Here is a 25,687-nt window from a genome sequence, read left to right on the forward strand (position 1 = left end):
TTTCATTACTTTGGGGGCAGTGCCATTTTGATTATTTTACAGCTGTTGCTGATCACAGCCACTTGCTAGCAGCAGTATTATTATTTTGAAGGAAGTGGAGAGGAAATAATCCAATGCCACTGGCGTTAGTACCTTCACAGCACCAGTGACCTCTCATTCAGGCTACTTTTGAATAAAGCTCTATTGCTCTTCTGAAAATGTACTAAACCTGAATTAGAAAATAGTATCACTGACAGGTGAATAGAGGATAGGAAAGGTATGAGATGAAGCAGGAGAGGAATTTCCCAAAAACCCCACCAGGATAACTCCATCATTCGTGCCACTCACCTGTCACTTGGGCAAGCTGAAGGTGGCTTAAACCTCCATCTTAAACACCACCTATAGGAACTTAAATCTTTCTTATCACATATTAAGAATGTCAGGGTTCTGATGGATGCCCTAATTAACTCATGAACCTCTTGAGTTGCCAAAGAAAAACAGTAGTTACTTTTCTTCTTGGCAGGTGGCATTAAGTGGAAGAGAAAATACAACTAGGAGAATCCACTAAGTACTGCCCTTAATTTGTCTGCCCTTAAACTGCCAGGACAACATCTGTTGCACTGAAACAGAATAGGTATTGAATGTTGGGGTAACACAATTTATGTCATCATATTTTTCTGCCAATTCAAGAACTGAAGGATGAGGAAGAGCCGTGGCACGTTTAATAAATCACACTGGTCTCTGGAGCATGTTTAGTGGGGTAAGTTAGCGAGCAAAAGGAACAAATGATGACCTGCCATATGAGATTACAATCATAGTAGTTTTTCTTGGACATAAATCCTCTGTTAAGATAAGTTGTAAAAGATGTAAAATTCTCTTTCCTGAAAATTAATAAAAATAATGTTATCTTTTAAATACGGTAAAAGTATAGCGATTTCTCCTTTGTTTAAAAGTAAACAGGGGACATATAACTCTCCAGAGGTTGTTCAACTGCTGGACTGAAATTTAAAACTATATAGGGAGAATGGATGAAATTAAAACATTTTTTTCAAGCATTCTGGTTCATTGTAGGCTTTTATTTGGATGATAATTATTTTAATAGTTTGAATCCATGTAGGATAAATCTATAGACATTTACTAACACCAAAAGTTCATCTTTCTTCATCCAGGAGATAAAATGGCTCATTTCAGAATTTGAGGGGAGAAGAGTGTTGGCTTCCTAGTTCTGGTCTGTGCATGGTCTATGTTCCATTTGATATTCTCACAGTGGGTCAGACAACAAATGTCAGTTATTTCCAGGCATGCAATATGTTCTTCTCCTTTTAACTCTTGCAGGCACATTTCTTTCAAGAGGCATCTGCCCAGACAGATGCATGTTTCCAGTGTGGACTATGGCACAGATCTACCACTTGCAGCAGAGCAACCCACTTGCATTGGCCGGATCAAGCCTGAGCTGTACAAACAGAAATCTGTGGACTCTGAGGACCCCAAGAAAGAAGCTGAAAAAAACTGTGGGAAAATAAATTTTTCTTTGAAATACGACTATGAAAATGAGACTTTGATTGTGCGGATCCTCAAGGCTTTTGACTTGCCTGCTAAGGACCTCTGTGGCAGTTCTGACCCCTATGTTAAGATCTACCTCTTGCCTGACCGAAAGCGCAAGTTCCAAACACGAGTGCACAGGAAAACTCTCAATCCCACCTTTGACGAATGCTTTCAGTTTCCTGTGCCCTATGAAGAGCTGACCAATAGAAAGCTCCATCTTAGTGTCTTTGACTTCGACAGGTTTTCCCGGCATGACATGATTGGGGAGGTGATCCTAGAGAACCTCTTTGAAGCCTCAGATCTCTCTCGGGAGACTTCCATCTGGAAGGATATTCAGTACGCTACAACTGTGAGTATCTGTTGTTACTAGTAATGTAGAAAGCAAATGCAGATCACCATTGTGAATGTTTGCATGTACTTCTATTCTGCACAAAAGTAGTAAGATTTTTCTAGAGGAAGATGATCAGATGTTTTTTTGGAGGTTGACATTTTGTTGTCCTTTCTTCTATTAGTACGTTTAAGCGGTCAAGGGCTCTCCACTAAGCTAGCATAATTTAGAAAGTTTTACACATTTTATAATCTGTACTATTATTTGTGATGGAAGCTGATTTCTCAAGATTTATTTCAACATGATGGAGATAATGCACATATCACGTTTATCTTGGGATCCAGATTTTAGAGTTCAGTTTGTATTTTACATTCTCATAACTTTTTGGATTAAAAGCAAATACATAAATGAGAGGCTCATTATACTTACCACTATAATTCGGACAATTTAGTTTTTTTTTATAGAAATATTACACTCTATGTTATATTCTGATGCTGTGTATAAGCAGAATAATAAAACTGTAAACAATAAGAAGACATGAACTTCAGTGTCATTTTGAAGAAACTAAGGCATGTGGCACATGAGCCAAGTCCTTTTTCTCAGAATGGAAACAATTCTGAAGACCAGTCTGAGCTCTGCTAATGTTCTCTTAATGCCTAGCTGACTTCTGAAGGTCCTGTTACAAAGAGGGTTCAAGGAACACTCCTAAACTGCTACCTGATTCAGGATAGGGAATGTGATCCTACTCAAATCTGTGATCCTGATTGATTTTGATTTTGGTTGGGTTGTCCAATGTCCTGCTTTACAGATTTTTCAAGATTTCCATTCCAAGTCTAATTTAAAGATCCTACTTTTATTTAATGGATCTTTAAGACCTGACTAGAGACTTCCCTTATACTAGTAAAATATATTGTATTTTTATTTACTTGTTTGTTAGATTTTTATTCAACCTTTTCTCTAGGCTTTCAAGTCAGTTCCCATGGGGATCTCCCTTCATAATATCCTCACAACAAACAACATATGAGATAGATTGGGCTGAGATTATTGGATTATAGTCATCCAATAATAACCACAGATGGGAGTGAACTGGACCTAGATCTCCTAAGTGATAAAGAAATACCTACCCACCGCATAACAATAGCTGGTTTTAAGATATGAATTATATTCAGATATCTACTTTCTTTTGTCCTCTTTTTGGCAATGCACTTCTTTTTCTGAAAAAGAAATATTATAGAATCCCCCCTCCCCCCCCCACAGAGTCAAATTAGCTTCTCATATTAGTCAGAGTGGACTCCTCCAATTTTCATCAGGTTCACAATCTATTGAGCAGGAGTAATTGTACCTCCAGACACCTGATGATAAATACACAAATATATTCACTCCCATCAAATCTACTATTAATTTAGGGAAGAGGAAAAGGAGGCCTCCTTTCTATAGCTAGTAGCAGCACCAGGAAGGATATTTTTATGGGCATCATAGCAGAGAAATAAAGATGATAATGAGGGAGAAATCAATATAAAACCCCCAAACCTTTAATGTTACATTTATTCATTTTGCATTAGAATAGAAGGTAAGACACATTCAAACTGTTCTAGACTGATAGAGTGGTGTTGAGAATATTCAGATTGTTGGCTTTGACCTCTAGCATTTTATTCTTTTCTCTAACCTGGTCTTAGGAAGTTGTTGCTTTCATGTCTCCCATCTTTCTATAGTGTAACCCTAAGAAACAATCTGGAATCCTGTTACTTCTCTTGGATTTCAACTATTACAGAGAAATAAATTGCTTTCCCCAACATAATAATACCATTTGATTTTCTTCTGCCTTTGCCTAGACTATTCTATCTAATCTTTACATATTGTCCTAGAAGGAAGCTGATCAAAGTCAAGCTTTGAAGCCTGACTTTGAAAACAATCCACATTTTTAAAGCGAATGTGTCTTATCAAATCTTCTTTAATAGAGCTTAACCAAATTTGTATTAAATAAAGAAATACCGTTTGCCAATTGATTTTCCTCTTGGAGAGATGCTGAGCCTGGGAAACACATTGACAAGCTTTAAGTCGGCTGGCTGGGAAAATTTTAATAGTTCAGGAGGAAGGAAATTATCATGCTGTGGCAGCATATCTGTCCAGATTCTGAGCATGTAATTAGTCGTGGAAGAGCTATATCGCTTGAAGGCTTTTCTTACATTCCTGCCCCATGAACCCTTTCTGCTCTAAAGCTACAGAAGTACCATGCCAATTGCTGTGTTCCAAGAATAGAGCCTCGTTATTCCTATGTAAATCTTACCATTTTTTCATTCTATTAGTATAACTGTCACACAGGTTAGCAAACAAGTGTTGTAATGTTGTAGTGATTGCTAACAGCTCAGGAAAAAAGAAAGTTTCAATACAGATGCAGCTAATTTTTCAAGTTCGCTTGGTTTCCGAGAGTAGCCTGGTGTCTCTAATTGGCATCATAAATATGCAATATGTCTTAGCTAGACTTCACCCAACGATGTTTGTGCTTGCCCCTAATGAAGTTCTGAATCACTCCAAGTTAGAGAATATTACTCTGGCTAAGAAAGTGAAAACCAATTTTTCATAATGCTGATGCAGAGATATTGTCCCCTGTGAAAAAGTTTTGTTAACACCAACTGAATACTTAAGGATGGATATATAAAAGCTTTTTTCCCCCCATAGCAAGATGACTTTGAAAAGGACAATCTTATACGTGTTGTAGCAAATTTTCATCTTTATTCTATACTATTCTTTTAATAAATTATTTCCCCCTATATTGATCTTTCCAAATGATTTTCTTTCCACCTATGGAAATGCATAGTACTTACTAATACATAGTTTTATTGCCATATCCCAGACCTCCAATTTAACTGTCTTTTTAGGGTTCATTATAGGATGAAAATTGGCATAAATAAGCTGAAGTAAAATATTTTCTTAGGTGGAAAGAATCTGTGAAGATTTCTAGCCTTTGCATCTCTGCATTGAAATTATCTTTGATCTTTCTCTCAGATATTATCTTCCATGCATTTAGAGACCAAAAATCACATTCTTAACCTGTATCAAATTGATGTTGAGACTTTACGTTGGCATTGGTATAGTTCATTGCTGACAATATTAAGTAATCAGACATTACTATAGTAATACTGTAAAAGAAGAGTGTGATTGATAATTGCTGAATGAAAATATGTAATTAATATATTATTTGTGTGGCTAAACAGAGATTAGCAACTGAGGCCACATGAATGGTTTAAGCCACTTTTTTTGCACCAGTTAGAGCTCTCCTGCCAATAATTCATTCTGGCAAGAAGGCAATAATTCTGTAAATTTTTCCTAATGCATGGATATCATTTTTAAACCAAGAAACCCACTACCAAAGAAACAAATATCCCGATCCTGCTTATGTAGGTATGCAACACAGTCCGCATATTTGTATCATTGCTCCAATTTCTGTTGATTCCCAGCTACAATAATAAGGCTTATTCCTGACCTAAGTGTTTATCTGCACATGCGTGTGCATCAGTGGTGGGATTCAAATTTTTTTACTACAGGTTCTGTGGGTGTGGCTTGGTGGGCATGGCTTGGTGGGCGTGAGAGGGGAAGGATACTGTAACATCTCTATTCCACCTTACTCCCGGGGAAGAATATTGTAAAATCCCCATTCCCTCCCCACTCCACTAACCTGCTTTCCAGCTCCATTTTCCTGTGAAGGGCAACAAAAGAAGACCCAGCCAATCAGCTGAGACTCCGGAGGCAGAGAATAGATGGGGGTGGGGCCAGTCAGAGGTGGTATTCCAAACGACTCAAAATTTCCGCTACCGGTTCTCCAGAACTGGTCAGAACCTGCTGAATACCATCTCTGGTGTGCATCTCCCATGCGCACGTCTCTTCCCGTGCATGCGCAGCACATACCCGACAATCAGCTGGCTGGCAGGAGGCACATGCGCATGCGCAGTGGGGCTCTTCCGGGCGACCTCTCACGTGCCGGCAGAAGTGGCTCTGCATGCCACTTCTAGCACGTGTGCCATAGGTTCGCCATCACGGTGCTAGAGAGAGCTGTGATCATTGCATTTTGAATAATGTAAGGTGAATATATATATTCACCTGAATATACTATATTCACCATGTTGTTTCAATGAGTAAAGTCTTCTGAGATAAAAAAAATTCTGATAGACTGAATTGACATATTCATTCCTTCCAGTTACTATTTATCTAGATAGGCTTGATCATAAAGGTCAGCTGTGACCATAATATTCATTTATATTCAGGGGTGGGATTCTACCGGTTCTGTCCACTTCTATAGAACTGGTTGCTCTGAAAAGCAGCAAACATAGAGCATACATAGAACCGGTCCTATGTCTGCTGCTGTTTTGGCCCACCCGCCCGCCCGGGCTCTTACCTGACCTTTATTTCCTGCGTTTTCAACCCCAGCTACTTTGCGATACACAGTTGTGGTTGAAAAAGCAGGAAAAAAGGGCTTTTCCAACCACTGCGCACTTGCACGCAGCACTGCTTAGCTGTCCAGGCAGCTAGATGACGTCAATATACACGCGTACGCAGCAAAATGTAAAATCACCAAACCAGTAGTTACACCGGTCGGATTCCAACCCTGTTTATATTGAATTTGGTATAGTCATGTTTCCTTACTGGTTTTGGAGCTATAATTAGTACTTCAAAAACTTTCTCCATTTTAAAAGTTATTTTCCCTGCCTAACCTCTGCTGTTTTTCCATAACTGCCTATGTTATTAGGAATCCTACATTTAAAATAAAATGCATTAGTTTTGAACCCATGCTTATTTAAGAGAAAATGTTTAACATCCTGATGTAGTTTTTCCCCAATGTCAGTCTGCACAATGAATTTGGAGAAAAATACATAATAGGCATAAGCAGCAAATTCTTGCTAGAGACTAGCCTCATAGAGATGAAAAAGAGCACTAAAGGGCCTGTACCATCAGGATACATTGCCCTAAAGTCTTTAATATAGCACATGGCATCATTCCATTCTACTGGTGCCTTTACTCAATTAAAACAATGACTACCAAAAGTTGTCATTACAACTTTTTATATTAATATCATTTCTTGCAATGGCAATAACAATTGCAAAAACAATTTTGGGTGCACCAAATGTGTTACATCTAATGACCTTAAAACTTTTATTAATGATGCCAATTTCAAAACTATACAATCATTTCATTTCTTTTGATGTCAGGCAGGTAGAAAGAGAACTCCATTTGGTAGTTATGTAGCAACCAGGTTATACATCTTTATTTTAAAACTGCACTTCTGTGCATCTTCATAGCACAGACTTTTTAAAAGGCAACAGCCTGGGATGTCAGCATGAATGATAAAGCACATGTGATTAAACTCAGCCTAGTTTTCCTGCTGTTGCAACCCTATGTATTAGCATATGGCACTTGATTGTGTTATAAACACAGAAGATATTACACTCACTAATTAAGTGGTGCTCACCTAGCAACAATTGCATTTAGGAAAAAATGCCAGCATAGTGATATCTCTAAGAAGTACCAGAAATTACAGATATTTCATACATATCATTGGGTGTGACATTTCTGGAACATGTAAAGATATAGGATAATGAATACCTTAAGAGAGTCCCAAACAAAAAGACAAATGAACATTAATCTTGCATCACCAATATTCATGAAGGAATATTTTAAAATGCTCTTTCCCTTCTACTGTCATAATTTCTTCAGATAATCAGATATTGTGTGTAGGCCTTTGTTTTCTTGCAAAGTTAAATCACCAGATTTTACTGTGATAAATACTTCCAGGTTATAGCAAGCAAACTTTTCCTGAAGTCTGCTGGCTTGGTTGCCAGTTTAATCAGATCTTATTCCATGTTTCTTCATTCAACTGGTCACTTGGATAACTTGGAATAAATCATTTAGGATAAAACTATGACAGAATAAATTGTTTATAATAAGTTTAGCTTATTCAACGTCCTAAGTGTGGAAAGCTGCTTAGAATATGTCACACTAGCTGCTTATTCAACCTCTCCAGAGGAGAAAATCTTTAAAACTTAATTCTAGTTCTGATCGATTTGTTTCCTAGCAATTTTTCTTCAATTTCTGAGAATAGACAACTACCCTGTATGGACCAGAATAAGCCAATATTGCATGTTTAGATGTTATTGTCTGTTTTGAAAGTTTCCAGTTATCCTTCAGAAAGTCATCCTGCTTACCATTCAGTATAGGGTTGGCTGTGCCTTGGTGAGCCAAATGGTAGTTTTTGCAAGATGTTGACAACTTGGTAGTTTCATAAAAATACCAAAATGTTGTCTAACAATATTAGAACTATGCTACATTTTATGGGTATTTCATAATTTGACATTCACAATTTTGGTGTTTGTTATAGTGTATAATTACACTGTAGGATATGGTTTAGTAATATAAAAGTACTAGTAATAGATAATGGTATCTAACAGTGGTGGTATGCGACTGGTTCAGACCGGTTTGGCCTCTCAACGATCAGCTGAGAGGAGGGAAAAAAGCCTCCGACATCAGCTGAGAGGAGAAGAGAAAAGTGCAGGATTGGCCCTCTTACCACCGCTGCGCTTTTCTCTTCTTTATCCTCTTAGCTGATTGGCACTGCAGGCCTCAGCTGGAGTGTGGAAAGCTGCACGCATGCGTTAGGTGTACGTGCAATCATGGAACTGGTAGTGGAACAGGTAGGATCCCACTGCTGGTATCTAATCACTTGCTTTCAGGTATAATGGAGTGACTACTAAAGCATTGACTTGCCATCAACAGTGAAATCAGTATTTGGTTTGTGAGTTGTAACACTCTCCCTTCAGCTCTTGAAATTCTAGCAGAAGTTCTGAAACTGCCATGCTTTTAAAAAACTATGAATGAGTCACACTGGAAAAAAAATGATGCTCATTTATGTAATATCTGCATTCAGAGTTATCCTTATACTGATCCATTAGAATCAATCCGTCTTCATCTCACCGATGAAAAATTCCTTTTTAAAAGCTATACACTTCTTCTCATCGTGCCTATACACTGGGAAGCTTACACTCAAATAAGAAATTGGTAACATTTTAGGGAGAGACAATGTGTTTAGACCTGTCTGAAATTCAGAAAGATCGATGGATATTTTCTATAAAGTCACCTTACTCCCCCTCCCACATTCTTGTAAAACGGTAAGAAGAGAGCTTTGTAGTAAACACAAAAGATGCGTAAGAAAAAGCCATGGACAGGTATAAAAAGGATAGAGATATTCATTCTGACAGCTCTTTTTTCCAACTATACATTCCATCTGTTGGTCTTTTTTTTTTTAAGCTGATATTTTCCAATTCCAATCTAACTTCAATTAACCCTGCATAATAGATAAATGAGCAATTTGTGAGCTACTTTACAGTACAGGGCAATTTTTATGTTTACCATATTAGGTCCCTAAATGTAGTAATTTAATACTGAATGTTAGGGTTTGAGGATTAACCCCTAGCAGAGTATTGCAGCAGTAGTCAAGCCAGGCAACCAAAGGAGAGCGGAAGGGCCCCAGAGTATACACACACTGAACACAAACACTGTTTGTAGTTTAAATAGTTTTTAATCCAGTTAGAGTTTAAGCATTGTCATTCAGTCCATTAAGTCATTCACAGTATTTCCATCCAGTAAGACTCACTAGTATAGTCCAAGTTAAGAGTCCTTGCAATATCTTTATCAGCCGATAAAGATATCTTCTCCTCCTCCGGTTTCACTCTCCAGAGAAACAAACGCTGGATATTCAGTAGAATTACGCAGTAAATCAGCAAACAGTAGCAAACAATAACAGTTCAGTCACAGGCACTCACAGTCAGTAATCTCAGTTAGTCGCAGTAGCACACAGTAAGTCGCAGCAGCACACAGTAACAGGCAGTTACAGCCAGACAGACAGTAGGCTTTCCAGCTTCTAATGCTTCCTTATATTGTAACTTCTAACCGCACCCTTAATCGGCTAATTGCCTGCTGCATTTTGCTTAAAGTGATAAGCACTTAAACCATGATATCTAAGTTTTATATATTTATTCACCCAAACCATATTTGGTATCAATGTTATACCTAACATACTCCCTTTTGGGTGAAATAAATATATAATATCTTTACAATCTAACCCCATAATTTTCACAACTCTCCTGGTGCTTACTGGCACCTTGGGCTTTAGTAAAATTATCAGCTAAATTGTCCTCCGACATACAGTACTCTAGCTGAATCATCTTACTTCTTACAGATTGTCTTACGTTTAGGTATCTTAGATCTGTATGCTTGCTCCTTGTTTTTACTCCAATATTTGTGGCCATTTGAATTGCTGCCTGATTATCTTCATGTATAATTATAGGATAATCTACTGTTATACCTATATCAATTAACATTTGTTTATACATTATTAATTCTGTACATAACAATGATAAACAGGAGAATTCTGCCTCCATAGTAGACAAACTTATATGCTGTTGTCTTATTGACTTCCAGCCTATTAATGTCTTACCCAGCATTATGGCTGTTCCTGAAGTCGACTTTCTAGTGTCTCTTTCTGATGCAAAACTAGCATCTGCATAAGCACACAGAATTAAATCACCCTTTGGTTCTAAATACAATGAATAATTCATTGTCTTTTTAAGATATCTTAATATCCTCTTAGCTGCAATCCAGTGTCTTTCACATGGTGCAGAATTGAATCTAGCCAACTGATTCACGCAGTACGATATATCTGGTCTAGACCAATTACTAATATAACTCAAACTACCAATTAAAGATTGATAAATCACCTTATCAAACTCAGGGCTTTGTACATCAGTGTTGCTAAACTCCTGACTCATTGAGTCTTAGCCGGCTTACAAAGCTCCATCTTGTAATCTTTTAGCAATTTGCTTATCTTATCTTCCTGAGATATCTTAAAACCTTTCCGTGTTTTCTTTATATTCAATCCGAGATACTTTTTTATCTCCTAATTGCTTGATCTTTATTCTCTTTCCTAATGATGCTATTATTTTATTTGCTTCATCATTAGTTTCAGTTATCAATGCAATGTCATCCGTGAATAGTAATAATAATGATACTTTCCCATTTGTCTCCCTCTAAACAGACATGGATCGGCTAAACCAGCTTTAAATCCTATATTGTCTAGTTCCTTTACAATATACTGGTTCCATTCATAGCCTGATTGTTTAAGACCATAGAGACTTTTCTTTAACAACCAACAATCATTATTATCCTTATTTTCACTTTTAATACCAACAGGTTTTTCATATAAATAATATGTTTTAATGGGCGTGCAAGTAAGCAGTTTCCACATCTAAATGGTTAACTATATAGTTTTTACTAGCTGCCCACACTAAAGCTGCCCTCAAGGTTGCTGCCTTAAGACTAGGTGCAAACACCTCATCGTAGTCATTAGCATTCTGCCTAAAACCTTGGGCTACTAACCTTGCCTTATGGATTAAATTACCATCTTTATCTGTTTTTACCTTAAATATCCATTTGCAGCCAATGGATTTCTTTCCTACAGGTAATTTAGCATTTTCATACACCTTCATATCTCTTAATGAATTCAGTTCCTTATTCATTGCTGCATACCATTTTTCTTTTTCCTTAATAGGATACTTTTTAATTTCTTCAACAGAATTAGGAACTTGATTAATCTGGCACACTGTGTTAGCCTGGTACCTATCAGGCGGTCTAGATACACGTGTAGTTCTTCTGGGAATTACAGGGCTTACAGGAGGACTTTGTTGAACTACTACCTGTTCATCTTCCTCATCCTGTTCAGCTATTGAATCTGTTTCTTCCTTTATGGGCACTATTTCATCCTGTATTTGTCTCTTTACTTTATTTTTAAAGTTACAGGGATAACTAATGGGATTTCTATAGGATTCAATAATTACATCTTTATTGGCATCCTGTTCTAATTTCTCCCATCCTTCATGTTCTAGAAATTGGGCACTAGCACTACATAACACTTTAGATGTGCCTTTCTCCCAAAATCTATATGCCCTATGGTTTGCCTGATAACCAACGAAGAAAAATCTTTTAGCTCTATGTTGCCCTTTTTTTCTGAGTTGTGCAGGAATATGCACCCATGCTGGTGCACCAAATGTGTGCAGGTAACTTAGATCAGGTTTCCTGCCATGCCATCTGGTGAATGGTATTTCACCTGTTGTTGTGTTAACAACGTTGTTCAATATGTTATTAGCACACATTGTAGCCTCCCCACAAAGAATCAGGTAACCCAGAATCATTTAACATTGTTCTAACCATTGCCTGTAGTGTTTGGCCTCTTCTTTCAATAAAAGCATTATGTTCTGGCCTGTATGGAGCAGACTTCTTATGCTCTATTCCAGCTATCTTAAGTCTGTTCTGGAATTTGTTATTAATAAATTCCGTACCATTATCTGTCACCAGGGTTATCAGTTGTCGCTTAGACTTTCTTTCAGCAAACCTAAGCCAATTGAAAAATGTTGATATGTTTCAGTTTTGCTTTTCATTAAATAGCAAAACCCATATCTAGAATAATGGTCCATAATGCTCAGTATATATCTAGCACCCCCATACTGGGTTTCTTTGGACCTATTATGTCTGCAAATACTACTTCTAAAGGTTCTTTTGTTTTGAAACCATTTAACCTATTTGCAGGCAATACTTTGCTCTTATCTTCACAGCAAACATTACAACGCAAATATTTATCACAAGATTTTAACCTTATTCCTTCAGATAACTCAACTGTACGTTTTAGCATTTTAAAATTTACATGCCCCAAACGCCTATGCAATAAATGGATACATTCTTCATGAGGCTTTATATTATTAAATACAGTTTGAGCCTCCCTTTCTTACTATTATCTAATACATATAATGTTCCATTTAAAGCTGCAGTTACCCTTTTGTTATCTTTTTCAATTATGCAATTATTATCCTTAAAAGTAATTACATAACCTAATTTATCTAATACCCTTACTGAAAGCAAATTAAACTTTAGTTGCGGTACATACAACATTTTTATATCCTGGTTTATGTACGGACAACGTGCAAAACCTTGACCTTTCGCTTTCAGGTTCCAGCCGTTAGCAAGAGATATATGTTGAGAACTTGTAGACATTTTTATAAATTTTGTCTTATCTCTTGTGATGCAGTGGGATGCGCCACTGTCAACCACCCATAAATTATTCTTCACATCAGAGTTGCTAAACTTGGCTAGTTCAAATGCTTTCTTTGGCTTTTTTACATTCTGGCTTTTTCTCTTTTTGCAAAACCTTGCCAAATGTCCTCTGCCTCCACAATTAAAACACTTTTTAATTGTGTATGCCGTCGAAGATAAATTCTCTTCTTCCGGGTGCTTTACTTTGCTAATCTGGTTTCTTTCAAACTTTGAAGATAATTTCTCTTCTTTCTTATCTTCTCTCAGCTCGTCACGCTCACGCCTTCTTCTGGCTTCTTCTAATAGCCTGCCTGTAATGTCGGTTAATGAGAGGCTTTCTTTTGGCAATATCTCTAACGAAGTCACATAGTCATCATAGCTTTGATCTAATGAAGATAATATGATGTAGACTTGTTGCAGTTCATTAAATATAAGCTCTTTTTCTTGCAATTCTTGAAAAATGCTCTTCATACAGTTTAAATGAACTAACATATCTCCATTCCTCTGAAGATGCGTTCGAAAAAGCTTCCGTGTAAGATTTATATGTGCTCCTACACTGTCCCGAACATAAATCTTCCTGAGGTTCTCCCAGCAGTTTGCAGCATTTTCTTCTCCACGAATATGGACAAGCTGCTGATCACAGAGAGTCAGTCCTATGATGCATAAAGCCTGCTCATTCTTCAGTTTAAAGTCTTGTAACTTTTCGTTATCATCATCATTAGCAGGATCCCAGCTACTCACATCTGGTGGGTTTGCTATAATGTCCCACAATCCTTCTCTGCGTAGAAGTAAACTACATTTCATTGACCATGAAACATAGTTTGTTCCATCCAGCCTGGATATCATGGACAGTTGTGACAAATTTACTTGTGCCATTACTCTTCAGATATTTTGACTATTTTAAACTAATTAAAACAGTTTGTTTTTACAGTAATGTGCAACTCTCACCAACTCTCTCTGCTATATCCTGGTTAGTTAGACTATGCTGCTGGGCCCATAACCAATGTTAGGGTTTGAGGATTAACCCTAGCAGAGTATTGCAGCAGTAGTCAAGCCAGGCAACCAAAGGAGAGCGGAAGGGCCCCAGAGTATACACACACTGAACACAAACACTGTTTGTAGTTTAAATAGTTTTTAATCCAGTTAGAGTTTAAGCATTGTCATTCAGTCCATTAAGTCATTCACAGTATTTCCATCCAGTAAGACTCACTAGTATAGTCCAAGTTAAGAGTCCTTGCAATATCTTTATCAGCCGATAAAGATATCTTCTCCTCCTCCGGTTTCACTCTCCAGAGAAACAAACGCTGGATATTCAGTAGAATTACGCAGTAAATCAGCAAACAGTAGCAAACAATAACAGTTCAGTCACAGGCACTCACAGTCAGTAATCTCAGTTAGTCGCAGTAGCACACAGTAAGTCGCAGCAGGCACACAGTAACAGGCAGTTACAGCCAGACAGACAGTAGGCTTTCCAGCTTCTAATGCTTCCTTATATTGTAACTTCTAACCGCACCCTTAATCGGCTAATTGCCTGCTGCATTTTGCTTAAAGTGATAAGCACTTAAACCATGATATCTAAGTTTTATATATTTATTCACCCAAACCATATTTGGTATCAATGTTATACCTAACACTGAGCTCTGTTTTTTCAGTTACATCCTTTAATTTTTTAAAAAATACATGGCCTCATAGGATGACTAGCATCAATTATGTCTCAAATTTACAACATGCCATGACACAAATGATGTAACAAATTTGGGAACTGACTTTTAAATCAGGGATGGAGAACTTGTGAACTACCAGATATTACAAATTGCAGCTTTCAATTGCTCTTTCACTACTCTTTCTTATTGGCTGTGCTTAATGGTCAGTACTGCAGTGAGGTAATTTTAAGCTCTTGATTTAATGAGCTGTACTAGAACTTCACATTCTAGGGGGCAGTGCACATGATTTCATTTTTTTCCCAAAATATGATAAATGAGCCTTATTTCATTTACGGCCCCTTCAATTCATTTTGATAAGTATAATCCAGAAAGCATCACAGAGTTGATGATTTGATACCATATTTCAACAACACCTAGACAAATTTCTGATTTTTTTAAATATAACTTTTTGACAGTACAATCCTAGGTGTTTACCTGCAGGATACAGATAGTCCTCAATTTATGACTGCAATTGAACCCAAAATTTCTGTTACAAAGCAAGACATCTTCTAAGTGAGTTTTGTCCCATCTCACAACCTTTCTTGCCACGGTTATTAAGTGAATCATTGCAATAGTTAAATTAGTAACATGCTTATTAAGTAAATCTGAATCACGAGCTGAAGAAGCTTCTTAGATGAGAAGTGAAATGTCTTCAAAGAAAAACCAGAAAGTCCAGTTGCCTCTTGAAAAACACCTTTTGGACAGTCATGACCTGGATGACTGAGAATCTCCATAGACATTAAGTGAATCTGGCTTGTCCATTGATTTTGCTCATCAGAAGGTTTCAAAAGGCGATCACATGCCCCTAGGACACTGCAACTATCATAAACACGAGACAGTTACCAAGCGCTGAAATTTTGATCACTGGGATACCACAATGATCATGTGAAAAATGGTGATGTCACTTTTTTCAGTGCCGTTGTTACTTTGAACGGTCATTGTAAGTTGAGGAGGACTATCTGTACCCAATTCAGATATATTTGTGCAGCACTGATAACAAATCTGTAATGGTTAAACTCAGATATAGAGCAGATAAGATAAGACTATTAACTATTTGAATTGCTTATTTCACAATAGGTTGTCATGGAATAGAATTGGCTAATGGGAACTGTGGCTCTCCCTTTCTCACTATTGTTGGATGGAAGTAGATGTGAATTTGTAATTACTAGAAAGCAATTTCCAACAGCTTTGCTCTCTCACTGTTCTGAAGTTCATCACTCAGAATTCCCACCCAGTATGGCTAATGTGTTTTTTTATTATTATTTGTCAACTGCTTACAAAATAATAGGTATAACTAAAACATAGTAATGAATACATGGATACATATAAGAAAAATAAAAAAATATACAAAAGAAACAATAGGACAGGGATGGTAGGCACGTTGGTGCGCTTATGCCCACCCCTTACAGACTTCTTAGGAAAGGGGTGAGGTCAATAGTAGACAGTCTAAGGTTAAAGTTTTTGGGGTTTGGGGAAAAAACACAGAGTCAGGTAGAGTATTCCAGACATTGACCACTCTGTTGCTGAAGTCGTATTTCCTGCAATCAGGTTTGGTGCGATTAACCTTGAGTTTGTATCTATTATTTGCTCTTGTGTTGTTATGGTTGAAGCTGAAGTATTCATTGACAGGTAGGACATTGCAATGTATGATTTTATATACTATACTTAGATTGGATGGAAGGCGGCGTAGTTCTAGGTTTTCTAGGTCTAGAATTTCAAGTCTGGTGGCATAAGGTATTCTGCAACGAGTAGAGGAGTGGAGAACTCTTCTTGTGAAATATTTGTGGACTTTCTCCATAAAAATATCAGATACGTGTTAATATCAGATATGTAATGTGGGTTCCAGACTAATGAGCTGTATTCGAGTATTGGTCTAGCAAATGTTTTGTATGCTCTAGTTAGTAGTGTAATATTACCAGAGAAAAAGCTGCGTAAGAATAGGTTAACAACTCTTAATGCCATTTTTGGCTATGTAGTTACAGTGGGCTCTATCACTTAGATCATTAGAGATGAGTACTCCAAGGTCCTTGACAGAGTTTGCATCATCAACAAGCTCTTGACTATTCAGCCTGTATTTTATTTTTTTTATTTTTTTTGCCAATATGTAGGACAGAGCATTTGTTTGTTGAGATTTGAAGTTGCCATTTGTTTGACCATTCTGATACATAGTCGAGGTCTTTTTGAAGGGTAGCAGTATTGTCTGTGGTGTTGAATAGCTTTACATCATCAGCGAAGAGAATGCAGTTGCTCTTGATATGATCACAGAGGTCATTTATGTAGAGTATGAAAAGAGTTGGTCCTAGAACACTGCCTTGGGGGACACCACTGTTGACAGGTACACAATTTGACAGGACGCTCCCAATTTTGACCATTTGTTGTCTGTTTGACAGGAATGCTTCTATCCAGTTATGCAGGTGTCCAGAGATACTGTAAGATTTTAGTTTTAGGAATAGTTTGTCATGTACCGCTGAATCAAAGGCTTTACAGAAGTCTATCTAGATTGCGTCTATTGCTTTTCCCTGATCGAGTTGTGTAGTCCATATGTTTTTGCAGTGTAAGAGTTGCAGATTACATGATAGTTTTTTCCTAAAACCAAATTGTTTATTAGAGAGTAGGCTGTTTGTTTCTAAGTGGAGGATGATGGATTGGTTAATAATTTATTCCATGACTTTACAGGTGATGCAGCATAAAAGAATTGGTCTGTAATTTTCAACTAGGCTGGGGTTTCCCTTTTTGAAGATGGAGATAACCGTGACTTGTGACCATAGTTTTCACAAGGAGCTGGTTCTGAAAGATTTTTCAAAGATTATGCTTAGAGGTTTGGCTATGGCAGTGGGTAGCTTTTTTTAAGCACATATTCCGTCCGACCCAATAAATAGACATGGTTTTAGATTGCGTAGTGCTTTTTCAACATTGTCTTCTGCAAAATCGATATGTATTAGATCATTGTAGTTTTCTGTGGTTCGGCTAGGAAATACTGGGCATGATCCATTGCTGTTTACAAATACTGAGCCAAGGAATGTGTTAAAGATGTTGGCTTTAATGGTGTCTTCATTGCAATCTTTACCATTAGGTTCTTTCAGGGCTGGGATGGACCTTGAGTCTTTTAATTTGTTGTTTACAAAATTGTAGAAAGTACGGATGGAATTGGTGCATACAAGGTTTTCTTCTTGTTTAATATGATAATTGGTGCATTCAGTTTTTATCTGGTAGCATAAATTTTTGTATTGGCTTTTGAAGTTGGCAACGTGACCAGATTTGTTTTTCTGCCAAAGTGATTTCTTTTTTGATTGAAGCTTCCTTATTGTTTTGGGTAATTTGTTTTTTCTGGTTTTGGGAGTTGTTAATGGTACATATAGTTTGATGACTCTTTTGACTTCAAGTAAAAATATGTTGTAATGGTCTTCAACAGTATTGCATCCAGTGAATAGAGATTGCCAATCAAGGGATGGGAGATCGCTGTTTATAAGATCATAGTTGCCTTTTTTGAAGTTATAATTGGGGATTTCATTATTGTGATGATTTTTGTGTGGACGTATGTTGAGACAAAAGTCAATCATGTTGTGGTCACTGTTGGAAAGGGGTTCTTTAGTTTGTATTCCATAAATTAAATTCAAACTATTGCAGAAGATGAGATCAAGGCAGTTGTTAAGTCTAGTGTTGTTGGTGACTAGTTGTTCTAGTCCCAGATTTGTTACTGCATTGTAGAAGGTTGCATGTGTGGGTTCAGTTGTACATTCGTTAAGGGTCCAGTTAATATGAGGTAGATTGAAGTCACCAAGAAAGATAAAAGCATGTGGGCAGGATGCTACCCATGTTAGTAGTGTATTTAGCTTGTTTGTATGTTCGATGTCATAATCAGGCGCTCTGTAACATAGTAAGAACCGAAATGTGATATTTAAGGACAGTTCACAGATAATGGTCTCAGGAATAGCAAGCTCCTGGGTAACTTGGATGTTTTCTAGATGTAGGGACTTTTTATAGAAGATAGCAACACCACCTCCTCTACGGATTTCACGATCTGATCAGTAAACATGATAGTCTCTTACTATGGTAATGGAGTCAGGGAGACACACATTTACCAGGCTGGTAAAAGCTGATGTACAGCATAATGTAACACACTGCACATCATTACAGAATACATTTCATTGCCCTCACTCTCTTGACATTGGCTGAATACTAAACAACAGAGTGATAGCTGGCATTTTTTGTGTCTGTATTAGTAAGAAGAACAAGTAAACAACAAAGAGTTGCCGCAGCTGCATTTTTATTGTCATGCTACATTTGCCTTTTGTAGCTCTTTGTACTCAACTCTATGGTATTTTAACTACTCATGTTTAGGATTGGCACTGGATGATCCCTGCTGCTCCACCATACCTCTCTTTATCAGTTGCCATAGAATCGAGCCTGTAGTCAAGAATAAAAACATGATACTTATCTTCTACTCCCATTTCAGCAATTAAGTAAGCCCAAGCTCAGCTGTGAAGCACCAGATAAAGGAGTAAATGTGTATATTCTGCTTTATTAATAATGGAACAGGAACAGCCACAAAAATGAATGTGTACAGCATCAGCTTTTTATCATCTTCTGAGTCTGTGGATATTACAGTAATAAGTAGTTCTTCCAAAATATAACTAATGCAGAAGTGTAATCACAGATAGCCTATTTAGCAGAGTGTTCAAAGTGCTGTTATATTGTAGTGATATAAATATTGAGGGGAAGACAGAAAGCTTAAGCCAAATGCTGGCTCAGCTGCTTCGGTACAGATAATGTTCATCTCATGAAGGATCTGAAACAGGAACAATCAACATGTTTTTGTGTTCCTAAGTGCTTATGCTGCAATATTTTACATTCACATTCTATCTCAGAGACAACCTGCAGCTTGTCTCTAAAACAACTATTATTTCTAAGCTATCTGATGGCTCCATCTTGCCAAATAGGATTAGCTGGAATTCATGTAGGACCCAGAAATTGCAAAGGCTCCAAATGATATGCACAGAGTCTCTCAGATACTTTAATGTATATCTCTAAAGATACTTTAATATTCATTGAAACTAGGCATCACAGCTCCTTGGAGACTCATCAGCAAGTACAAAGAATGGGCACTAAAAATATTGAGTAATGCTGCTGTTTTCCCTTATCACATTACTGAATATTGGCAATAAGACTGTGGCTGTTAGGCTGAAATGTCCTGGAAAGTTTGTTATGAGCTTGTTTATGATTCATGAGGATACAGAACTGAGAGAAATAGAAGCAAGGTTAACTCCTTGCTAGTCAAGAAGTGCTTTCTTCAAGAATGCTGAGGCTGCTTTGAATACATATATTGCTAACAATCATGGCGGGCTTATGGAATGGAACAGCTAGGTAATATTTCAATCTGTCTCTGCCCACCCTTACTGTGGTTTAATTAATAATGAATGCTAGCCATTTATATTTGCAGTGTTTCAAATATATACACTGCTCAAAAAAATAAAGGGAACACTTAAACAACACAATGTAACTCCAAGTCAATCACACTTCTGTGAAATCAAACTGTCCACTTAGGTAGCAACACTGATTGACAATCAATTTCACATGCTGTTGTGCAAATGGAATAGACAACAGGTGGAAAGCATAGGCAGTTAGCAAGACATCCCACCTCATCAAGAGCATGCCCAGGCATTGTAGGGAGGTCATACAGGCATGTGGAGGCCACACACACTACTGAGCCTCATTTTGACTTGTTTTAAGGACATTACATCAAAGTTGGATCAGCCTGTGGTGTTTTTTTCCACTTTAATTTTGAGTGTAACTCCAAATCCAGACCTCCATGGGTTGCTAAATCTGATTTCCATTGATAATTTTTGTGTGATTTTGTTGTCAGCATATTCAACTATGTAATGAACAAAGTTTTTAATAAGAATATTTCATTCATTCAGATCTAGGATGTCTTATTTTTGTGGGTTCCCTTTATTTTTTTGAGCAGTGTATTTATTATAAATTTAAATATTTCATTTAAAAAAACAAATCACCCAATTTCAATTTTCATAAATGTCTACGATGCATTTTAGCATTCATACATAACTTTCAGGGGAACATCTTTTTCAGACATTTTTTCTGTAGGCATATGGATATTTGATCAGGCAATGACAAATGGTGCTAGGTTTTGTTGCATGTTTGTATTAGCACTATTGTGAAATTTACAAGTTGTTTCCAGTGAAATTCATGGCAGCTTCTCCCCCCCGCCCCCCGCCCTGTTCTAAACCTTTAACATTAATAATGTATAAATTTCAATGCAGTCTTTGAGTTTCTAGGAATTTTATTTTTTATGTGGATTCCAATTGCTTTACAGCATGAGCCACTTCCTTCTTTCGGTGTTTATACCTAATAAGAATAACAAAGCAAACTTCATCATATCTGAGCTTTCCATAGTGACTGAAGCTCTTAACTGAGAAGTGAAAGAAAATGGGGGAGTGGAAAAAGGGTAAGTTCCCATCATCACGGCAACAGACTTTTTTTTTACATGGGAATGTATATCCAAATAAATAAAGTCATGATGTCAGTAAGCGAGGATCCCCAACCTTTTACGGCAAACGCGGCCGGTTCGGCGTCAGCTGGGCCACCAGCGGTTCCCGGTTCGGCGTCAGCTGGCGCCGCCATCTTTTTGTGCACGAAAAAATCACTTCCGGTGGCGTCACGGAAGTGATTTTTTCGTCAACTCAGCGGCATCTTCCCTCTGGTGAGCTTTCGGGTAAGTGGCTTTCTACCCGGAAAAGCTCACCAACGCTAAGCGCCGCCATCTTTTTGAAAGAAAAATTGCTTTTTACCAAAAAAAGTCATGATGTCCAGTAAAGGGCAGCAATATCTGCAATCTTTGGGGAAACATTCATAGTATTAGAAATTGATACTTCTATCATTCTGAAAGCTGATAGAAATTGAAATTTAAAGCCATTTTGTCCTTGCTCAAGGCAAAAACTCAGACTGAAGCAGCCCTGACATATGGCTATTTAGCTAGTACTAGAACACTTTCAATAAAGGGATATATCTCTCAGCAATTGTATTGATTGTTCCTCTTCCTTAAAATTCAGTCCAAATCTGATGGCCTATGACCTAAATCCATTATTCCATGCCTTGCTCTCTGGAGTAATAAAGAACAAGTCTTGACCTTTTTCTGCCTGACATCCCTTCAAGTAGTTAAAGTGTACTATCATGTGCCCCGACAGTCTTCTCTTCTCAAGGCTAAACATTCCTGGATGCTTTACTCTCTTTTCACATCATAGAGCTTAGCTTTTAATCCTTTGATCATCTGCTCTGACTTCTCTGAATCACATTTAGTTTGTCTTAAAGTATGTTAAAGGTAGCCTTAAAGTATGGCTGGATGCAGAACTGGAGACCTAATGTGACAATACAGGATAAAGTGGCATTACTAACCATGATTCAGACACTAGTCGTGCTCAGCTCAGCCTAACATTTAATACAGCCTTTTTGCATCGAGATCACACTGTTGACTCATTGTTGATTTGTAATCATCTACCATTCCAAGATGATATTTTCATTTATTTGTTTGTTATACCACCAGCTATTAACATCTCTTCGTTGTGTTAGAATAAAAAAAACTTCTTAAAAGTTGAAACATTAAAAACAGATTAAATTTGAATTGGCAGAATATTTTGATGTAGTATACACTTATACATAAGAAATTTCAAACAATAAAAGTACTATCACAACATAAGGGTGATTTTCAACCGTGACTATAATAAAGAGTGCCAGTTGATGTAGCCATTTAAGGAATCATCTAAAAACCTGAAAGACTAGTCCTGCATTAGATACAAAGCCAGTTGGGTGATCTTAGGCCAACCACCTTCTTTCAGTCCTTGGAACCAGGCAATGGCAAATCACTGAAGGCTTTGAAAACTTAGAACCTTGTCTAGGGAGTTGCTAGGACTCAAGGTTGACTTGAAGACACCAAAACCATCACCACCACCACCTAATAGTGAATTTAACCTTTGCAACTGCAGGGATTTGTTCAGGCAGTCTCTAAAAATCAGATATGATTGAATGGGGGAGAGGGAAAATCTCGGTACTATCATAATTTCAATCCAGTACTGCTTCTGAAAAGAAACATTCTTCCAGCTTCATATGGGCCCTGAAAAAAACAATCATTTAAGAGAGTTTTCAAACTTCAGGAGATCAGTCGCAAAACATATTTCAATGGAGAATTGATTCTAAAAATTAAGATCTAGAAGTGAGAAAACTCTCAAGCATGAGATTACCATACTGATACGAAGGAAATGAGTCTCACAGAGAAATATATATTAGAAAGCAGGCACTATATTCTAATCCCCCTGGCATTCTTGTACATATAACTTGAAAGCACTAACAGATTTAAACTTCTAACATTGCCAGAGACTCAGTCACTGTAAGAACCAATGGGAAGAAGAAAGAGAGATGAATAAGGAAAGACTCAGGACCATGTTTAAACCACTATTCTGGACCTAAATCAAAGGGCAGAAAATAGGATCAGGAAGACCAGTCAACAAAGTGCTATAATAATTCACTGAGACATCACTAGGTATGAACTGCTTAGCCACCTCAATAGCAACTGCTTAGCCACCTCAATAGCTATTTTGAAGGTGAAAGTTATAGATTCTTGTAGTTTTATCAATTAAATTTTCATCAATAAGAAATCCCAAATCTCATACCCCTGGAAATACCAGCAATTGTTAACCTAAAAAAAAAAAGCAAGAAGATAAGAGAAAGTAGAACCCTCAGGGTGAAAAACAATAAGTTCACTCTTGTCCAGATTTAATTTAAGGCAATGGGAACACATCCAGATGAAAATCCCAGCAGACCAGTTGGAGAGAGAAAACCACACTGCATCATCTAAGATTCTGTTTGGATGATGAGGCTGAACAATAAAGTGGATTTTATTGGCAGTGATATGATAACTGAAATGAAAATAAAATAAGTAGATTTTATAATTAAGATTAATAGTTAAATACACTGCTTAGAGCCTGAAAAAATATGTAATTTAATATATTTAAAAAAAATAATGAAGATTTTAGGACCCTCAATTTTGCAGAGTCCATTCCAAAGATAAGGGCTGGAACAGAGGAACCGTGATTCTAGAGCAAACCTGTTATTAAGTAGGTACCTCGCCTCTTATATTTGTGTATCCTTTTTTAATTAATTTTTATTAAAGAAGTTTTTACAAAGTAAAAATAATACAAATTTAAAGGAAAGTAAATAAAAGTAAAAGAAAAGTGAACCATAAACACAAAAGAAATGGAGTGGGGGGAATGTAACATGTCCTAACACATCCCCAAAGAGTCCTTCTGGAGTCCAGTATCATACTACCCCAATGCGTGCAGAAATCAAAAGCATTAGAGGTTATTCCATCCTAGATTCTATATTCTTCTATTATGACACTCTACTTGATAGCCAGCAGAAGGCAGAATTATGGTATGTAAGGAAATTACACATTTTTAGTATATTTTTTGAGTTAATTAGGTATTGATTTAATTATCATGCTCCCTCTCAAGTTCAATTAAGTAAAATATAAATTGGAATGTCATGAAATGCTTTGTCAGAGGTTTTGTTGAAATTAATGTGTATTTTATGTCTCAAAAACCCTTATCCTTCTTATCTTTTTTGGACACACACCCCCAAAAAGAAAGGAAGGAAGGAAGGAAGGAAGGAAGGAAGGAAGGAAGGAAGGAAGGAAGGAAGGAAGGAAGGAAGGAAGAGAGATAAGTTTAGTTGACAGGTCTTTTTCTTGACCATCTGAACTGGGGAAAGAAATATATTGTTTGCAGCTTGATCATTCACATGTGCTCTGTGATTTGTTGTAGAAGCTTCATAGTATTGTCAGTTTGGTCAGTAGCCTGCTGGAATTTCATTGCTCCTCTTTGAGAAGATGTGGACAAAAGCCACCCCTCTATCCAATGGCCATCCAAAGACAATATATACATCTTAGGCTGGGCTGTCAGCATGTCCTCTCATATTCTGCAATGAAAGTTATGTTGCTCTGGAGCTTTAATGCAGGAAATAGTTTCTTTAAACCACCACATGCTCTTTTATTCTGCTCTTCACAATTTCCTGAGGGAAGACATATTCTTTTGTCAGAAAAAGATGAACCAAGATCAGAATTGAAAGCTCTTTTTTGCCTGTTTCCTTTTGCAGGAATTGTGTTGTCATTCTTTCATTTTGAACATAAAAGAAAGCCTTGATTGTTCTCCTTATCATTTATCAACCATAGCTTATTTCTGCATTTTAGCTTCTTTAACATTTGCATGTACACATTTTTGATGTAAAAATAAGAAAATAGGACAGGGGTGGGTGCGTTTAGAAGTGTAGGTTTGGGGTGGGAGCCAGGAGCTCCCTTGGTGCAGTTTGGCGGTGGTTCGGGTTTGTGGTAGTTTGACAGGTGGCTGCAATGGTTTCCATGTTAGAGGTCAAGGTCTGTTCTAGTGTTGGTGGCATGGATTTACGAGAGGGGGAGCTCTTGTTGGCTTCCGGTTGTCGGTGGTCCGCGACTGTTCGGGTTTGGTTAGAGGCTCTGGTTGGTGTTTACCAGAGAAGCTCGGGGGTTGGCCTTTTTGCGTGTGGGCTCACTGGTGGTCCAGCTTCGGCTTGGGCTCGTCTGCCAGCGATTTTTCTTTTGGCAGAGCGGTGGGCCTTGGTTCGGTTGGTCTTGTGGGTGGGTTGCTCGGCCTGTCCAAGATCATAGTTGCCATGTGCACGTACACACGTATGGACCGAATAAAAATAATGCTCTATTTAGAAGTCATCAACAGATGGCAGTACTGACAAGCTAGAAGCTCTGTTTCTTAGTATCTGTTCTTTCAATTGGTGGGAAGTTGCCCTGAGAAAAGGTTGCTTATTGTTGCTTATTGTTGCTTATCTGAGTATTCATCCGAAAGCTTTAAGAAATGCACTGTAATTGAATTTTTTTGACTGCTGAAGGACCCAATTGAAACTCAATGCCAAATTCATATTGTTATGACAGTATTGATGTAAGTAA

At 37.4% G+C, this 25,687-nt stretch overlaps 1 protein-coding gene across 4 annotated transcripts in view; it reads left to right on the plus strand.

The window, feature by feature from the left end:
- The window catches only part of SYT6 (synaptotagmin 6), a 165,838-nt gene that overhangs the window by 74,633 nt on the left and 65,518 nt on the right, over positions 1-25,687 (plus strand). For all 4 annotated transcript variants that reach the window (XR_015748492.1, XR_015748493.1, XM_087959560.1 and 1 more), the window contains exon 3: positions 1,315-1,873. Coding sequence is in view for 2 of the 4 variants with exons in the window: in XM_087959560.1 (XP_087815686.1) it covers positions 1,315-1,873 (559 nt within the window). In the remaining 2 variants the exon portion in view is untranslated. The remainder of the gene's footprint in view (positions 1-1,314; positions 1,874-25,687) is intronic.

Source organism: Notechis scutatus, chromosome 3 (assembly GCF_049901735.1).
Source record: "Notechis scutatus isolate UNSWTSFEM ecotype Mainland chromosome 3, rNotScu1.2, whole genome shotgun sequence".
Taxonomy (NCBI): domain Eukaryota; kingdom Metazoa; phylum Chordata; class Lepidosauria; order Squamata; family Elapidae; genus Notechis; species Notechis scutatus.